The 17,587-nt window shown below is 71.1% G+C and overlaps 1 protein-coding gene and 1 pseudogene across 1 annotated transcript; one reads left to right on the top strand and one right to left on the bottom strand.

Annotated features, from left to right (window-relative positions):
- LOC135974830 (class I histocompatibility antigen, F10 alpha chain-like) overlaps positions 1 to 9,613 on the top strand; it is a 15,929-nt pseudogene extending 6,316 nt beyond the window's left edge.
- A 333-nt stretch (positions 9,614 to 9,946) lies between these two features.
- LOC135974877 (zinc finger protein 316-like) lies at positions 9,947 to 17,028 on the bottom strand. The gene is made up of 3 exons (XM_065564005.1): positions 16,766 to 17,028; positions 16,085 to 16,192; positions 9,947 to 15,036 (listed from the first exon to the last, which is right to left on the bottom strand). The coding sequence occupies exons 1-3, from the start codon at positions 17,004 to 17,006 to the stop codon at positions 12,218 to 12,220; spliced, it is 3,168 nt and encodes a 1,055-aa protein (XP_065420077.1). The 5' UTR covers positions 17,007 to 17,028; the 3' UTR covers positions 9,947 to 12,217.
- Between the last annotated feature and the right edge of the window lie 559 nt (positions 17,029 to 17,587).

The raw sequence follows: 17,587 nt of genomic DNA, 5'->3' as shown, positions 1-17,587 counted from the left end.
CCCTAGCGCCGCCCTGGGGAGCCCTGACTGCCCGGGGAGAGCCCCTGCTGCCCCCGCCCCGCCCCCTGCAGCCCAGCCCCTAGCGCCGCCCTGGGGCCATGGGGAGCCCTGACTGCCCGGGGAGAGCCCCCTGCTGCCCCGCCCCGCCCCCTGCAGTACAGCCCCTAGCGCCGCCCTGGGGAGCCCTGACTGCCCGGGGAGAGCCCCCTGCTGCCCCTTTGTCCCAGAGTCCCCGGGCGATGCTCTGGAACTGCTCCCCACAAAGCCAGTCAGGACTTTGGGGAGCCTCCTCTCCCTCGGAGCAGACTGTCTTCAGGGGCAAGAAGCTCACATGGCTTCACCTCCTGGGTCTCTCCTGGGAGCATTCAGCATCTGCCCCTCCGTGCCCTTCCCACAGCGAGTCCGCCCAGGCGGGGTCCTGGGGCAGCCAGAGGGTCCTGCACCCCCACTTCGCAGCCAGACGTGACTCTCAGCCAGCCGGGGACACAGAAGGTTTATCAGGTGACAGGAACACGGCCTAGGGCAGAGCCTGTTAGCACAGAAATCAGTGACTTTCAGCCAAGTCCGTCTTGGGGAGTCCTGGGCCAGACGCCCTGGACTCCCCGCTCCTCCAGTCCCCCCACGCAGACTGCCAGACTTCAGTGCCTGGACCTCAGACACCCCTCTTTGACCCTCCTCTCCTCTTTGTCTGTCTTCCCGGGTGTCACGGACTCACAGATCGTGCCCACTCTTGGCCCCGTGCGGTCCGTGGGGGGTGCCCCTTTCAGTGTGACAGCCCTTCTCAGGGGTCCCCTCTCTCCCGGGGTCAGGCCCCTCCACCTGGAGCTGCACCTCTCAGAGCCTTCGCACGTCTGTCTCTGCCGTGGGGGGCCCCCTCAGGGAGTCCCCTCGCTCTGGACCCCCCGGGCCTTCACCCCCGAAGGGACGATGCCCCCCCCCCGCCCTGTTCTCTAGCCTAGAGCGACTCTCAGCCAGCGTCACACAGGAGGTTTATTGAGCGTTGAACCCAGCACAGGAAACTCTCTGACCCTGAGGACTGGCCTCCCTCAGCCCAGCACATCCCAGTCTCCCTGCATCCAGGGGGGCTCTGCCTGCTCCCCTCTCCAGCCCAGAGCCCCCCTGCTCCCAGCTCGGCATCTGAGATCCCCGGCCCCAGGCCCGCCTCTGTCCATTGTCTTCTCTCCAGGGAAACAGGGTCACTGGGCCCCCTCTCCCCTCTTCTGTCCTCTGGCCCCTCTGGCTGGAACCGGCTGGTCAGGTCACCGGGGTCCTTTCCCCACAGCCCATTGTCCTCCCACTGGCCAGGACCGGCTGGGACACCCAGGGAAACTGAGTCCCACCCCCTCAGCATGCAAACCATTGGAAAACAAGAAAATCCCCCACGGGGCAAAAGGTGTCACCTGGTCACACCCCCCTCCTGGCTCTCAAGTTACACAGGTGCAACAGCTGGGCCCACCTGCCCCAGGGCCTCAGCAAAATCACACCCCCAATTCCCACCAAGGATTGGTGCAGCACAAAGGGAAACTGAGGCACACACAGTATTAGTATAGGACAGTAAGACTCCATGCAACATAACAAGATGAATAAACCCCCACTTCGTCATATCCCGCCCCGCTCCTGCAGCCCAGCCCCTAGCGCCGCCCTGGGGCGAATGGGGAGCCCTGACTGCCCGGGGAGAGCCCCCTGCTGCCCCCGCCCCGCCCCCTGCAGTACAGCCCCTAGCGCTGCCCTGGGGCCATGGGGAGCCCTGACTGCCCGGGGAGAGCCCCCTGCTGCCCCCACCGCCCCCTGCAGCTCCCAGGGACCCCCACTGGCCCTGCAGCCGACCTGGGTCCCAAGCAGGTTAATGATCAGAGCTACCAAGTCTCCTCCCCTGCCCGTCACCCACTTTCATTTTCACTCTCCGCACCTGCACCTCGGCTGGGTCCTGCTGGGCCGAGCTTCCCCTACCTGGACACGCACCCCCACCACATCCCCCCGCCCGGCTGGGGGCTCCTGCCCCACCCTGCTCCGGACGCCTGGGTCCCTGATCGCTGCCGTGGGGAGGGGCCCCGGAAACCCCTGCTGCTGGTGTTGCTGGCGCTGTGGCCCCTACTCGGCCTGGCTGAGCCAGGTGGGTCAGGGGGGTGAACGGCCGGGCACTCGGGGGGTCAGGGCCGGAGGCAGTGGGGTGTGAGGAGAGGGAGAGCTCCAGGGAGGGGGGGCTGGGGGCACCCTCACCCCAGCAGAAATCCGGGCTGCCTCGGTGCCCAGGGCGCTGCCAGGGCCTGTGCTGCAGGGAGCGGGGCGGGGGACTCAGCAGGGGGTGCTGTGCTGGAGGGGGCAGGTGGGGGGCACCGTGCGGGGGGCGGTTGTGTCCCTCCCCGAACTCACCCCCTCTCCCGCCGCGGGCGCAGCCTCCAGCGGGCCCCACTCCCTGGCCTACCACTACGTGGGCACCTATGACGCCTCGGGGCTGCTGGAGTTCGGGGCGGCCGGGCTGCTGGACGGGGGCCCCCATCGACGGCTACGACCGCGCCACCCGCGCCAAGGTGCCCGCCCAGCCCTGGGTGCGCGAGGGGCTGGGCCCCGAGTACTGGCGCCAGGGGGGCGCCTCGCGGGCCGCCAAGGAGGACTGGTTCCGTCGCAACGTGGAGATCCTCAAACAGAGAAGCAACCAGACGCAGGGTGAGCGACCCCTGACCCCCTGTGCCCTGAGCCCCCCGACCCCCAGCATCCCGGCCCCCCAGTGCCATGACCCTCCCGGCCCTGAGCCCCCCAGCTCAGCCCCCCCAACCCCCAGCGCCCTGACCCTCCAGCCCTGAGCCCCCCGACCCCCAGCATCCCGGCCCCCCAGCGCATGACCTCCCGGCCCTGAGCCCCCCAGCTCTGCCCCCCCCAACCCCCAGCGCCCTGACCCTCCAGCCCTGAGCCCCCCGACCCCAGCATCCCGGCCCCCCAGTGCCATGACCTCCCGGCCCTGAGCCCCCAGCTCTGCCCCCCCAACCCCCAGCGCCCTGACCCTCCAGCCCTGAGCCCCCTGACCCCCAGCATCCCGGCCCCCCAACACTATGACCTCCTGGCCCTGAGCCCCCCAGCTCTGCCCCCCCGACCCCCAGCGTCCTGACCCTCCAGCCCTGAGCCCCCCGACCCCCAGCATCCTGGCCCCCCAGCGCCATGACCTCCCGGCCCTGAGCCCCCCAGCTCTGCCCTCCCAGCCCCAGCGCCCTGACCCTCCAGCCCTGAGCCCCCCGACCCCCAGCATCCTGGCCCCCCAGCGCCATGACCTCCCGGCCCTGAGCCCCCAGCTCTGCCCCCCCGACCCCCAGTGCCCTGACCCTCCAGCCCTGAGCCCCCCGACCCCCAGCATCCCGGCGCCCCAGTGCCATGACCTCCCGCCCTGAGCCCCCCAGCTCTGCCCCCCCGACCCCAGCACCCTGACCCTCCAGCCCTGAGCACCACGACTCCCCAGCCCTCTGACCCCCACCAGCCCTGAGCCCCCCCAACCCCCCAGCATCCTGACCCTCCTCTCCGGCCCCCCGTGCCCTGAGCCCCTGACCCCCCAGCATCCAGGCCCCCCAGCGCCCTGATCCTCTCCCTGGGCCCCGAGTGCCCTGAGCCCCCCAGCTCTGCCCCTCCCAGACCCTCAGCACCATGACCTCCCAGCCCTGAGCCCCCCAGCACCCTGATCCTCCCCCTGGCCCCGAGTGCCCTGAGCCCCCCAGCTCTGCCCCCCCGACCCCATAGCATCCTGACCCACTGGCCCTGAGCCCCCCGATCCCCCAGCACCCTGACCCCCCCGAGATCCCCCCATGGCCTGGTGCGTGGCTCCCCCCATGGTCTGTGGTCTGACCCTGTGGCCCCATGCCCCCCAGAACCCCCCGTGGCCCATGGCCTGACCCTGTGGCCCCATGCCCCCCCCCAGACCCCTGCGGCCCGTGGCCTGACCCTGTGCCCCATGCTCCCCCGAGCCCCCCGTGGCCTGTGGCCTGACGCGTGGCTCCGTCCCCAGGCCACCACACGCTGCAGTGGGCGTTGGGCTGCGAGCAGGAGCCCGGGGGGGTGGTTCGCGGCTGGTACCAGTTTGGCTACGACGGGCAGGACCTGGTGATGTTCGACCGGGGGAACCGGCGCTGGCTGGCGGCTCTGTCCTGGGCCGAGGCCACGCGGCGCCGCTGGGACGCCCAGCCCGAGTTCGGGGAGCGGCTGCACCACTACCTGGGGGACACCTGCCTGGAGTGGCTTGGCTCGATTCCTGCACAGCCGGCGCGCCTGGGCCAGGAGGGCAGGTGAGGACCGGGGGGCGTCACCCCAGAGGAAGGGGGCCTGGGCAGGGGTCACCCCATGGAACAGGGTCTGGGGGGGGCAGTCACCCCATGGAACGGGGCCTGGGCAGGGGTCACCCCATGGAACGGGGTCTGGGGGGGCAGTGACCCCATGGAACGGGGCCTGGGCAGGGGTCACCCCATGGAACGGGGCTAGGGGTGGGGCACTCACCCCATGGAACGGGGCCTGGGCAGGGGTCACCCCATGGAACGGGACTAGGGGTGGGGCACTCACCCCATGGAACAGGCCTACCTGAGCAGGGGTCATCGCCCCATGGATTAGGGGGGCCGGGAGGAGGGGTGACTCCATGGTTTGGAGGAGGGGCGACCTCGGGTTGGATGAGCCCACAGATCAGGGGCTGTGGTGATTCCAAGGAAAGGGGGATGGGTGACCCCACACATGGGGGGCTGGGCTCACACTATCTTTCCCCCCCAGCCGCCCCCCAGCTGCAGGCCTGGTCCCGCCCAACCCCCGGGCGCCCGGGCTGGCTGACTCTGGGGTGCCAGGCCTGGGGGTTCCCCACGCGGGACATCGAGGTGTCCTGGCTGCGGGGGAACGCGACGCTGCCGGGGGCTGAGGCGGGGCACGGGGCTGCCAGCGGGGACGGGACCTACCAGCGCCAGAGCCGCCTGGGGGTGCCCGAGGCAGAGGCCCAGGGGGTGCGGTGCCAGGCCAGGCACGGGGACCTGGAGACGCCACTGGAGACTGCGTGGGGTAAGTGCCCCCCAGCACCCCCTTCCCACCACTGCCCTGCACCGGGATCTCCCCAGAACCCCCCCAGTGCCCCCTTCCCCCCACTGCCCTGCACCGGGATCCCCCCAGAGCCCCCCCAGTGCCCCCTTCCCCCCACTGCCCTGCCACCGGGATCCCCCAGAGCCCCCCAGTGCCCCCTTCCCCCCACTGCCCCTGCACCGGGATCCCCCCAGAGCCCCTCCAGCGCCCCTTCCCCCCACTGCCCTGTCACCGGGATCCCCCAGAGCCCCCCAGTGCCCATTCCTCCCACTGCCCTGCCACCGGGATCCCCCCGAGCCCCTCCAGCGCCCCTTCCCCCCACTGCCCTGCCACCGGGATCCCCCAGAGCCCCCCAGTGCCCCCTTCCTCCCACTGCCCTGCCACCGGGATCCCCCCAGAGCCCCCTTCCCCCCACTGCCCTGTCACCGGGATCCCCCCAGCACCCCCTTCCCCCCACTGCCCTGCCACCGGGATCCCCCCAGAGACCCTCCAGCGCCCCCTTCCCACCACTACCCTGTCACTGGGATCCCCCCAGAGCCCCCCACTGCCCCCTTCCCCCCACTACCCTGCCACCGGGATCCCCCCAGAGCCCCCCACTGCCCCCTTCCCACCACTGCCCTGTCACCGGGATCCCCCCAGAGCCCCCCACTGCCCCCTTCCCCCCACCACCCTGCCACCGGGATCCCCCCAGAGCCCCCCAGCACCCCCTTCCCACCACTGCCCTGTCACCGGGATCCCCCCAGAGCCCCCCCACTGCCCCCTTCCCCCCACTACCCTGCCACCGGGATCCCCCCAGAGCCCCCCAGCACCCCCTTCCCACCACTGCCCTGCCACTGGGATCCCCCAGAGCCCCCCCCAGCACCCCCTTCCCCCCACTGCCCTGCCACTGGGATCCCCCCAGAGCCCCCCCAGCACCTCTTCCCCCCACTGCCCTGCCACCGGGATCCCCCCAGAGCCCCCCAGCGTCCCTTCCCCCACTGCCCTGTCACCAGGATCCCCCCAGAGCCCCCCCAGTGCCCCCTTCCCCCACTGCCCTGCCACCGGGATCCCCCCAGAAACCCCCAGTGCCCCCTTCCCACCACTGCCCTGCCACTGGGATCCTCCCAGAGCCCCCCCCAGTGCCCCTTCCCACCACTGCCCTACCACCAGGATCCCCCCCGTACCCCCTTCTCCCCACTGCCCTGCCACCGGGATCCCCCCAGAGACCCCCCAGTGCCCCCTTCCACCACTGCCCTGCCACCGGGATCCCCCCAGAGACCCCCCAGTGCCCTCTTCCCCCACTGCCCTGCCACCGGGATCCCCCAGAGCCCCCCAAGCACCCCCTTCCCCCACTGCCCTGTCACCGGAATCCCCCAGAGACCCTCCAGCGCCTCCTTCCCCCCACTGCCCTGCCACTGGGATCCCCCAGAGACCCCCAGCGCCCCCTTCCCCCCACTGCCCTGCCACCGGGATCCCCCCAGAGCCCCCCAGCACCTCCTTCCCCCCACTGCCCTGCCACCAGGATCCCCCCAGAGCCCCCCCAGCACCCCTTCCCCCCACTGCTCTGTCACCGGATCCCCCCAGAGCCCCCCCAGTGCCCCTTCCCCCCACTGCCCTGCCACCGGGATCCCCCCAGAGCCCCCCCAGAACCCCCTTCCCCCCACTGCCCTGCCACTGGATCCCCCCAGAGACCCCCAGCGCCCCTTCCCCCCACTGCCCTGCCACCGGGATCCCCCCAGAGCCCCCCCAGCACCCCTTCCCCCCACTGCTCTGTCACCGGGATCCCCCAGAGCCCCCCAGTGCCCCCTTCCCCCCACTGCCCTGCCACCGGGATCCCCCAGAGCCCCCCCAGCACCCCTTCCCCCCACTGCTCTGTCACCGGGATCCCCCCAGAGCCCCCCCAGTGCCCCCTTCCCCCCCACTGCCTGCCACCGGGATCCCCCCAGAGCCCCCCCAGAGTCCCCCCAGTGTCCCCTTCCCCCCACTGCCCTGCCACCGGGATCCCCCAGAGCCCCCCAGTGCCCCCTTCCCCCCACTGCCCTGCCACCGGTTTCCCCCCAGAGCCCTCCCAGCGCCTCCTTCCCCCCACTGCCCTGCCACCGGGATCCCCCCCGTGCCCCCTCAGCGCCCCTTCCCCCCACTGCCCTGCCACCGGGATCCCCCCCGTGCCCCGCCAGCACCCCCTTCCCCCCACTGCCCCTGCCACCGGATCCCCCCAGAGCCCCCAGCGCCTCCTTCCCCCCACTGCCCTGCCACCGGGATCCCCCCAGATCCCCCCAGCGCCTCCTTCCCCCCACTGCCCTGCCACCGGGATCCCCCAGAGCCCCCCCAGCGCCTCCTTCCCCCAACTGCCCTGCCACCGGGATCCCCCCCGTGCCCCCCCAGCACCCCCTTCCACCCACTGCCCTGCCACTGGGATCCCCCCAGAGCTCCTTCCCCCCACTGTCCTGCCACCGGGATCCCCCAGATCCCCCCCAGCACCTCCTTCCCCTCACTACCCTACCACCAGGATCCCCCCCAGTGCTCCCTTCCCCCCACTGCCCTGCCACTGGGATCCCCCAGAGACCCTCCAGCACCCCTTCCCCCCACTGCCCTGCCACCAGGATCCCCCCAGATCCCCTTCCCCCCCACTGCCCTGCCACTGGGATCCCCCAGAGCCCCCCAGCGCCTCCTTCCCCCCACTGCCCTGCCACCGGGATCCCCCCAGATTCCCCCCAGCACCCCCTTCCCCTCACTGCCTACCACCAGGATCCCCCCCTGTGCTCCCTTCCCCCCACTGCCCTGCCACTGGGATCCCCCCAGAGACCCTCCAGCACCCCTTCCCCGCACTGCCCTGCCACCAGGATCCCCCCAGATCCCCCCAGCGCCTCCTTCCCCCCACTGCCTGCCACCGGGATCCCCCCAGATCCCCCCCAGCACCCCCTTCCCTCACTGCCCTACCACCAGGATCCCCCCAGTGCTCCTTCCCCCACTGCCCTTGCACTTGGGATCCCCCCAGAGACCCTCCAGCACCCCTTCCCCGCACTGCCCTGTCACCGGGATCCCCCCAGAACCCCCCCAGCACCTCCTTCCCCCCACTGCCCTGCCACCAGGATCCCCCCAGAGACCCCCCACTGCCCCCTTCCCCCACTGCCCTGTCACTGGATCCCCCCACTGCCCCCTTCCCCCCACTGCCCTGCCAGCCCCCCGCTGCCAGGAGCCTCCCACCCCCATTTCTAACCGTTCTCCCCATGGCTCTGTCCCAGCCCCCAGGAGCCGGTCGGACAGAGGGGGCGTCTCCCCCAAGACCGTGGCCGGGGTGACTCTGGCGGTGCTGGGGGGCCTGGCCGGCCTGGCGGGGGTGCTGCTGCTGTGGAGGAGACGAGGTAAGAGTGGGGCAGGACGGGGGCTCGGGCGCCGGCTGGGGGGGGGGTATCAGCTGGGCTGAGAACGGTCACAACTCGTCTCCCGAACTCACCCACCGCTTGTGTCTTTGCAGCTGGCTGACGCTGGGACAGTCCAGACTGGGCCTGGTCTCAGGTGAGAGACCCCCCTGGCGCCCCCTTTATACAGGGAGTGGGGTCCTGGGGGGATATGCCCTGGGGTCTCCCCCCCAGGGAAACCCCATCCAGGAGCCCCCTGCCCTGCCCCCAGGACCTCCTCCCTGCCCCTCCCCAAGGGGGTATGCCTCCAGGCTCCCTTCCCCACAGGGATCCCCCCTCCAGGAGCCCCCCCATTCCCCCTGTCCCCTCCCTGTCAGGGATACACCTCCTGGGGCCCCCTCCCCCTGGGGCTCCACTCCAGGTCTTCCTGTCCCACCCCCACGCACTCCCTTCCCCATGGGAGACATGCCCCTGGGAGCTCCCTGTGCCCCCTTCCCCATTGGGGCATACCCCCCGCAAACCCCCTTGCCACCGGGCTGGGGGGGACACCCCCCCTCCCCATGCACTGACTACCTGCCCCCTTCTCCTCCCCCAGAGGAAGAGGTGCCCGAAGACAGATGATCCCGTGGGTCCGGTAAGTGCAGCGACCCCCTGCCCCCCTACACAGCCCCCACTCCGCACCTGGGATTTCTGGGGAGCAGATCCGCCCGCCCCCCCCCGTGGCCACAGCAAGTACTCCAGCCGACTTCCCCAGCTCCCAGTACCGCCAGTCTGCCCTCCGCCCCCCAGTGGGGTTTCTGGGGGGGGGGGGGTGACCCCCGCCTTTCCCCTAGCTAATGCCTTTACCAACATCAGCAGGTTTCCCTCCACCCCCCGTCATTTTCGCTCATTCCCTTGTTTTTCTCCCAGGCCGGATTTTCCACGCGGACGCCTGGGTTCCTTGCAGATCGCGTCCCATGGCTGGACACGTGACTTGATTCAGAAACGTCGTCTGGCCCTTGAGAACCTGGGGGTCCCACTGATTGCCAATTGATTTCTGCTCTCCAACTCCGCTGCCCCCGGGTTCACTGGCTCACCTCCGCGCCCCCCGCGCTGTCCCGTTCAGGGCCGCACGCCAAGGCAGGGAACTAAGGGCTAATGGGAAATCGCCCCTTTCCTTTGCTGCTGTACAGCTCCGAGCACCCGAGGCCAGGGCATTGCTGCAATATGGATCATAAAGAACTGTTTGTAATCGTCACCCGCGTCGGTGCCTCACCCCAGCGCCAGGGCTTGGCGGCAAAACATGTCCCAGCAGCAAAACCCAAGTGGCTGGCGGATTCACAGAACCAGCACCCCACAGGGGACAGGCCCCCGACCCCCTTCCCCGCCCCCCTGAGCCAGCCAGTCCCCGTCCTGGGGCCCGGATCAGAGCCAGCGCCCTGCAGGGGACAGGCCCCCAGCCCCTTTCCCTGCCCCCCTGAGCCAGCCAGTCCCCATCTTGGGGCCGGATGGGAGCCGGCACCCCACAGGGGACAGGCCCCTGCCCCATTCCCTGCCCCCTGAGCCAGCCAGTCCCTGCCCTGGGGCTGGAAGGGAGCCGGCGCCCCTAGAGGGGACAGGCCCCTGCCTCGTTCCCTGCCCCCCTGAGCCAGCCAGTCCCTGCCCTGGGGCTGGAAGGGAGCCGGCGCCCCTAGAGGGGACAGGCCCCTGCCCCAGGCAGGCTCCATGTTCACCAGTCAGGAGTCCGGACTCCGGAGCTGAATTCTGCACATCACATTTATTTACACAAGGGCGGAAATCAACAGAATCCCCCCCCCCCCCCCGCTGGAAACCCCCTTTGCGTGGACTCCCCGGTGGGGAACGAGCCGCCGTGGGGCTGGGCCCGAATCGCCACACAGGGGCCTGTGCACACTCAGCCGCTCTCTGTGAATCATTGGGCACAGCCGAGCGCTGACCGGCCCCCGCCCCACACCCCGGGACCTCCCCCGCGTCACCCAAGGGGAACAGGGAAGCCGTGTGTTCCTGCCACTTCCCCGTCCGCTGGGTGCCCCAAGCAGTGGGGCAGGAGATCCCCCCCCCCCTCGCTGGGACAGGCACAGACTCTGTGCAGACTCAAGCAGTGTCACTGCGTCTGGCACACTCAGGACAGCCGCCCCCTCGCGGCACCGGGTTCAGGCTCCGCCCCCTCGCGGCACCGGGTTCAGGCTCCGCCCCCTCGCGGCACCGGGTTCAGGCTCTCGGCACACTCAGGACAGCCGCCCCCTCGCGGCACCGGGTTCAGGCTCCGCCCCCTCGCGGCACCGGGTTCAGGCTCTCGGCACACTCAGGGCAGCCGCCCCCTCGCGGCACCGGGTTCAGGCTCTCGGCACACTCAGGGCAGCCGCCCCCTCGCGGCACCGGGTTCAGGCTCTCGGCACACTCAGGGCAGCCGCCCCTCGCGGCACCGGGTTCAGGCTCTCGGCTCACTCAGGGCAGCCGCCCCCTCGCGGCACCGGGTTCGGGCTCTCGGCACACTCAGGGCAGCCGCCCCCTCGCGGCACCGGGTTCAGGCTCTCGGCACACTCAGGCAGGCGGCAGAGTCACGTTTTGGTGCATTTCTCCACATCCAAGAGAGCTGACAGCATTTGTTAAATGCAAGCTGAGACTCTGCCGTAATACCCTGACTCTGGGAGCAGGGCCCTGCCCTGGGCCTGTAGCGCCCGCGTCCGCCTCCACCTGGAGCCTATGACCTCTAAAAGCAGCCCTAGACAGCCAAGGCAAAACTGGGGGGCAGCCCCCACAGGGACAAACCCCGGTGTCAGGTCCTCAGGGAAATCAGTGCCAAGAGCCAGGATTGGAGAATGTAAAACAGAGCCGGGGAGAGAACCCAGGAGTCCTGGCTCCCAGCCTCCCGCCCCTGGCTCTAACCCACCAGCCCACACTCCCCTCACAGAGCTGGGGGGGGCCGTGTCTCAGGGCTACCTCTCCTGGGCATGCGCCCTCTGATGTGGCTGTGGGGCAGTACATGGCACCCCCCAGGGCTCCCCCAGCTCACAGCAGCTGCTCCCAGGTGTGCATAGAGGTGAGTAGTGTGGTGGGAGCCGGGGATCTCTCTGGTTCACAGCGGCTGCTCCCGGGCGTGCACAGAGGCGGCCGCTCCCGGGCGTGCACAGTAGGACCAGGGGGGCAGGGCCGGGGGTCTCCGGCTCACAGCGGCCGCTCCCGGGCGTGCACAGAGGCGGGTGGTGCAGTGGGAGCCAGGGGGCAGGGCCGGAGGTCTTTCCGGCTCACAGCGGCCGCTCCCGGGCGTGCACAGTAGGACCGGGGGGCAGGGCCGGGGGTCTCCGGCTCACAGCGGCCGCTCCCGGGCATGCACCCACAGGTGGGCAGTCGGGTAGGACCAGGGGCGCAGGGCCGGGGGTCTCCGGCTCACAGCGGCCGCTCCCGGGCGTGCACAGTAGGACCAGGGGGCAGGGCCGGGGGTCTCCGGCTCACAGCGGCTGCTCCCGGGCGTGCATAGAGGTGGGTAGTGTGGTGGGAGCCGGGGAGTAGGGCCGGGGATCTCTCCGGCTCACAGCGGCCGCTCCCGGGCGTGCACAGAGGCGGGCGGTCGGGTAGGACCGGGGAGCAGGGCCGGGGATCTCTCCGGCGCACAGCGGCCGCTCCCGGGCGTGCACAGAGGCGGGCGGTCGGGTAGGACCAGGGGGCAGGGCCGGGGTCTCCAGCTCACAGCGGCCGCTCCCGGGCGTGCACAGAGGCGGGCGGTCGGGTAGGACCAGGGGGCAGGGCCGGGGTCTCCAGCTCACAGCGGCCGCTCCCGGGCTTGCACAGAGGCAGGCGGTCGGGTAGGACCGGGGGGCAGGGCCGGGGATCTCTCCGGCTCACAGCGGCCGCTCCCGGGCGTGCACCCGCAGGTGGGCGGTGAGGTGGGAGCTGTGGCGGAAGCGCTTGCAGCAGGCCGGGCAGGCGAAGGGCCGCTCGCCCGTGTGGATGCGCTGGTGCCCGGTGAGGGTCGAGCCCTTGCTGAAGGCCTTGCCGCACTGGGCGCAGGCGAAGGGGCGCTCGCCGGTGTGGGTGCGCTGGTGCTGCAGCAGGTCGGAGCTCTGGCCGAAGCTCTTGCCGCACTGGGGGCAGGGGTAGGGGCGCTCGCCGCGGTGCAGCCGCCGGTGCGTCAGCAGGTTGGAGCTGCGGCTGAAGCCGCGCCCGCACTCGGCGCAGACGTAGGGCTTCTCGCCCGTGTGCACCCGCCGGTGGGCCACCAGGTCCGAGGCCTGGCTGAAGCGGCGCGGGCAGTCGGGGCAGCGGTGGGGGCGCTCGCCCGTGTGGATGCGCTGGTGCTTGACCAGCACAGAGGTGTCGCCGAAGCGCTTGCCGCACTCGGGGCAGGGGTAGGGACGCTCGCCCGTGTGCAGCCGCCGGTGCGTCCGCAGGTTGGAGCCCCGCAGGAAGCCGCGCCCGCACTCCGGGCACCGGAACGGCTTGTCGCCCGCGTGGATCCGCTGGTGGGCCACCAGGTTGGAGCTGCGGGAGAACCGCTTCCCGCACACCAGGCACGGGTAGGGGCGCTCGCCCGGCTGGGGGGCGGGGGGCCGAGCTGGGGGGCCGTGCTGGGGGGCAGGATCTGACCCATGACCCATAGTGCCAGGCTGGGGGGCCGGGCCCTGATCTATGGTGCCCTGACTCAGGGGGTTCTGCTGGGGGGCAGGATCTGACCTGTGACCCACAGGGGGCTGGCTGGGGAGACCCTGGTCGGAGGCAGGATCAGACCCATGACCCATGGGGGGCTGCTGGGGGGCAGGATCTGACCTGTGACCCATGGGGGGCTGGCTCGGGAGACCCTGGTTGGAGGTAGGATCAGACCCATGATCCGTGGGGGGCTGCTGGGGGGCAGGATCTGAGCTGTGACCCAGGGGGCCCTGCTGGGTGAGGGTATCCTGGCCAGAGAGGGGCTCTGAGCCGTTACCCAGGGGGCCCTGCTGGGTGAGGGTGTCCTGGCCAGAGAGGGGCTCTGAGCTGTGACCCAGGGGGCCATGCTTGGGCGGGGGGCAGGAGCCCTGATTCAGGGGGCCCGGCTGGGGGGCGGGCTCTGCCTCCTGCCGCCCGCCCTGCCCGGCGCCCTCGGGCCCGTGGCCCCGCCGGTGGCGCGCCAGGGTGGAGCTGCGGGCGAAGCTGGCCCCGCAGCGCTGGCAGCGGTAGGGCCGCTCGCCGGTGTGGCTGCGCTGGTGGTTGACCAGGGTGGAGGCCAGGTTGAAGCCGGCGCCGCACTGGCCGCAGCGGAAGGGCCGCTCCCCGGTGTGGGCGCGCTGGTGCTGCACCAGGTCGGAGCTGCGCCGGAAGCCCTTGCCGCAGTCGGGGCAGGCGAAGGGGCGCTCGCCCGTGTGCCGGCTCCGGTGGGCGGCCAGCCCCGACTGCACTGCGAAGGCCTCCCCGCACTGCCCGCAGCGGTAGGGCCGCTCGCCGGTGTGCAGGCGCCGGTGCTTGGCCAGCGAGGAGCTCTGGGAGAAGGTGCGGCCGCAGTGCCCGCAGCGGTAGGGGCGCTCGCCGGTGTGCAGGCGCCGGTGCCGCTGCAGCGTGGAGCTGGCGCGGAAGCTGCGCCCGCACACGGAGCAGTCGTAGGGCTTCTCGCCCGTGTGGGTGCGCCGGTGCGCCAGGAAGTTGGAGCTGGCGCTGAAGGCCCGGCCGCAGTCGGAGCAGACGTAGGGCCGCTCGCCCGTGTGGATGCGCAGGTGCTGCGTCAGGTGGGAGCTCTGCCCGAAGGCCCGGCCGCACTCGGGGCAGGCGTACTGCCGTCCGGGGGCCAGGGGCCCGGGAGCTCTCGCTGGGGCGCCGATCCCCGGCTGGGGAGCCGGGACAGAGCCACGGGGCGTCCCTGCCACGCGGATTGTGGATTCATTCAGTCCCTCGCCTGCCCCGTGGGGAGCCGGGACAGAGCCACGGGGCGTCCCCACCGCCCGGATCGTGGATTCGTTCAGCCCCTCACCTGCCCCGTGGGGAGCTGGGACAGAGCCACGGGCCGTCCCCGCCGCCTGGATCGTGGATTCGTTCAGTCCCTCGTCTGCCCCGCAGGGAGCCGGGACAGAGCTGTGGGGCGTCCCCGCCGCCTGGATCGTGGATTCGTTCATCCCCTCGTCGCCTGCCCTGCGGGGAGCCGGGACAGAGCTGTGGGGCGTCCCCGCCGCCTGGATCGTGGATTCGTTCATCCCCTCGTCGCCTGCCCTGCGGGGAGCCGGGACAGAGCTGTGGGGCGTCCCCACCGCCCGGATCGTGGATTCGTTCAGCCCCTCGCCTGCCCCGTGGGGAGCCGGGACAGAGCTGTGGGGCGTCCCCACCGCCCGGATCATGGATTCGTTCATCCCCTCGTCGCCTGCCCTGTGGGGAGCTGGGACAGAGCCGCGGGGCGTCCCCACTGCCTGGATCGTGGATTCATTCAGCCCCTCGCCTGCCCCGTGGGGAGCCAGGACAGAGCCACGGGGCATCCCCACCGCCTGGATCGTGGATTCGTTCAGCCCCTCGCTCACCCCGCGGGGAGCCGGGTCTGCGTCTCTCTCCCCAGGAGGGTTTTCCCGCTGGCTCTCGCAGGCACCCGGGCTGGGCGGATCACTCTCCTGGGGCTGTCCCGGTACGATCCTGAGTGGTCCCGCTTGCACGTGCCTTTCCGGCTGGGGATCCCCCTCCTCGGCCTTGCTTGCCGGCCCATCACCTGCGGGGGAAGGATCGTGGTCAGTGTTATCGCGGGGCGGAAAATCACCCCCACCCCCCAGCAGGGTTTATTAACCGCTGAGCTGTATTTTCATTCTGCTTGGGGGTTTATTGTACAGCCACAGGGTAACCCCGGGCTTACGGCCCTGCCGTGCGCTCTGCACAGCCTCCGCGTTTCCAGTCCTCATTTACTCCCTACTGGGCAGTCGTTTTCTCCATATTTCGTGGTTGTCCCAGGGGAGATGGGTATTTCCCTTCTCTGGTGAAGTAAAGTTCTCGGCTCGGTCCCAGGTCTGTCTGTGAACCGCCTGGAGCCCCCGTGGGACAGAGAGAGGGATTCAGACCCGAGCCGTCCCTGCTTGGAAAAGGGAACAAACCAGAGAGATCAAAGCAGGAATTATCCCCTCGCCGTGGGGAATCGGGGCCTGGTCGGGGAGGACCCTGAACCAGGAACCCACGCAGGTTTCCACCGCTAGCGTCTGAAACAGCTCGCTGTGCTGCCTTCCTGAGCCTGCAGACATGGATCCGGGGCCTCTGCTGCTGCTCAGCGCCTCCCAAGGGGGCAAAGGGAAAGTGACCAGAGCAGTGAGTTTCAGAGCTGCCGGCAGGCTGACCCCATCCAGGCTGGTTTCTCTCGGCTGCTTCTGGGCAAGCTCTGAGCAGCAGCCGACGCAGCCCCGGGGCTGGCGGGGGCAGAGGGACAGAGTAAGACCTAGAAAGTGGGACAGGCGGACGCGGGGATGTAGTCAGGCCCCAGCCTGGGCTGTCTGTGGGGCCTGATCCCAGCACTTCTAGGCCTGGAAACAGCATCCAGGGACAGACAGACACAGAGGTCTATGGATGGACAGACCGGCAGGCATCCAGGGATGGAGACAGACTCTACAAGTCGCTAGGAACACACACAAAATGGAGGTTGTAAAACCACGACACGCGGCGGGGGCCGGGGCAGCCCCTGGAAGGCCTGTAAAGCCCCTTCTGTTACTGCCCAGGATGTAAAGACCCCAGGAAGCCAGGGGTGAATTTCTGAGCCGGTTTAAGCGATTCCTCACCTGTGCGGGCGTCTCTCGGGGTCTCCTCAGCGCCCCGGGGACCCGGGACCCCCGGCTCTGCCCCTCGCTCCATCCGGGAGAGTGCGTCCGGTCCGGGGATCAGAAATCCTGCTCGGGGACGGGGACAGGCGAGATCAGGGCGTGCGACGCACCAGGAGAATATCTGCTACCGGGAATGTCCCACGATTTGAACCCAGCCCCGGCCTGCTCCGGGGGACATGGCCTGACCCGGGGGGCACGGAGGGGGCAGGACACTGGGCGGGATGGGCCCGTGGGGCTGACTGGGGGGGCAGGGAGGGGGCAGGATACCGGGCAGAATGGGCCTGTGGGGCTGACCAGGGGTCAGGGAGGGGGCAGGATACCGGGCAGGATGGGCCCGGGGGGCTGACCAGGGGTCAGGGAGGGGGATACCACAGCCCCTGGTGTCTCACTGGCCCCGCTGCAGACACCCAGGGCGGTGGGGGTGCAGGATTGGGGGGTTCTGGGAGGGCGGGGGGGGGCTCTGGGATGTTCAGATCTTAGTCACCCCCATGCCTGCCGCTCCTGCCCCATGGCTGGATGGGGGTCTGCGCCCATCCACCCCGCACTGCCCCCATCCTCTCCTGCCCTCCCCCCGCCCCCTTCCAGCCCCCCACACCTCCCCCCGCCCTGCAGCGCCCCCCGGCCCGGCCCCTCCCGCACCTGCCGGCCCCGGCGCAGCAGCTCCCTCCCGCCGGCGGAGCTCGGCGCTGCGCGGCCCCGGGGCGGCCCCGGGGCGGCTCCGGCTCCGGCTCCGGCTCCAGCCCAGCGCGGCCCCCGGGCTCCCCCCGCCCGGGCCGGGAGCAGCAGCGGGGCCGGGCGCGGATGCAGCCGCGGCGCTGACCCAGGAAGCCCAACCCCCGGGGGGGCGGGGAGAGCGGCCCGGGATGAGGGGGGGGGACATGGACCCGCCCCCCGACCCGCCCCCGGACCCGCCTCTGCCGGCGCGGGGGGGGCCCGGCTGGGAGCGACACGCTCCGGGCAGGGCAGAAAATGCTGCTGCTGGGTTCAGAGCCGCCCCCCCGGGGGGAAATCAGCCCCCCCCCCCCGCAATGGGGTCGGCCCCCCCCCGCCCAGCGACGGGCTCAGGCTCCCGGCACACTCAGGCAGGGTCCCTGTGTCGGTCACACTGGGGGCAGCCCACCCCCAGCGACAGGCTCAGCCCCCCCCAGTGACAGGCTCAGCCCCCCCCCCAGCGACAGGCTCAGTTCCCCCCCCCCCCCCCCGCAGCAAGGGGCTCAGGCTCCCGGCACACTCAGGCAGCGGCGGTCATGCCGGGGGCTCTGGGGCGAGCCGTCCTGGTGCGTTTTCTACTAACCAGCCGCAGTGTGAAAGCCCCAGAGAGCTCAGCGCTCGTGCGCGGCCCCGGGACAGGCCGCTCGCCGGGACAGGGAAACGGAGGCACAAACCGGCAGGGCCGGCTTTAGGCCAATTCCCCCGAATCCCCGGAATCAGGCCATGCGGGTAAGAGGGCCCTGCGCCTTA

The sequence above is a fragment of the Chrysemys picta genome, chromosome 12 (genome assembly GCF_011386835.1).
Source record: "Chrysemys picta bellii isolate R12L10 chromosome 12, ASM1138683v2, whole genome shotgun sequence".
Classification (NCBI taxonomy): domain Eukaryota; kingdom Metazoa; phylum Chordata; order Testudines; family Emydidae; genus Chrysemys; species Chrysemys picta.
The sequence above is the reverse complement of the archived record's forward strand: the minus strand, read 5'-3'. Positions and strand labels throughout refer to the sequence as shown.

Bases quoted from the DNA above. Each gene is read 5' to 3' on its own strand.
- LOC135974877 (XM_065564005.1), bottom strand. From the start codon at position 17,006: ATGTCCCCCCCCCTCATCCCGGGCCGCTCTCCCCGCCCCCCCGGGGGT. The intron at 16,193-16,765 runs GTGCGGGAGGGG...GTCCCCGAGCAG, and splicing joins TGCTGCGCCGGGGCCGGCAG to GATTTCTGATCCCCGGACCG. The intron at 15,037-16,084 runs GTGAGGAATCGC...CTTCCCCCGCAG, and splicing joins CCCGAGAGACGCCCGCACAG to GTGATGGGCCGGCAAGCAAG.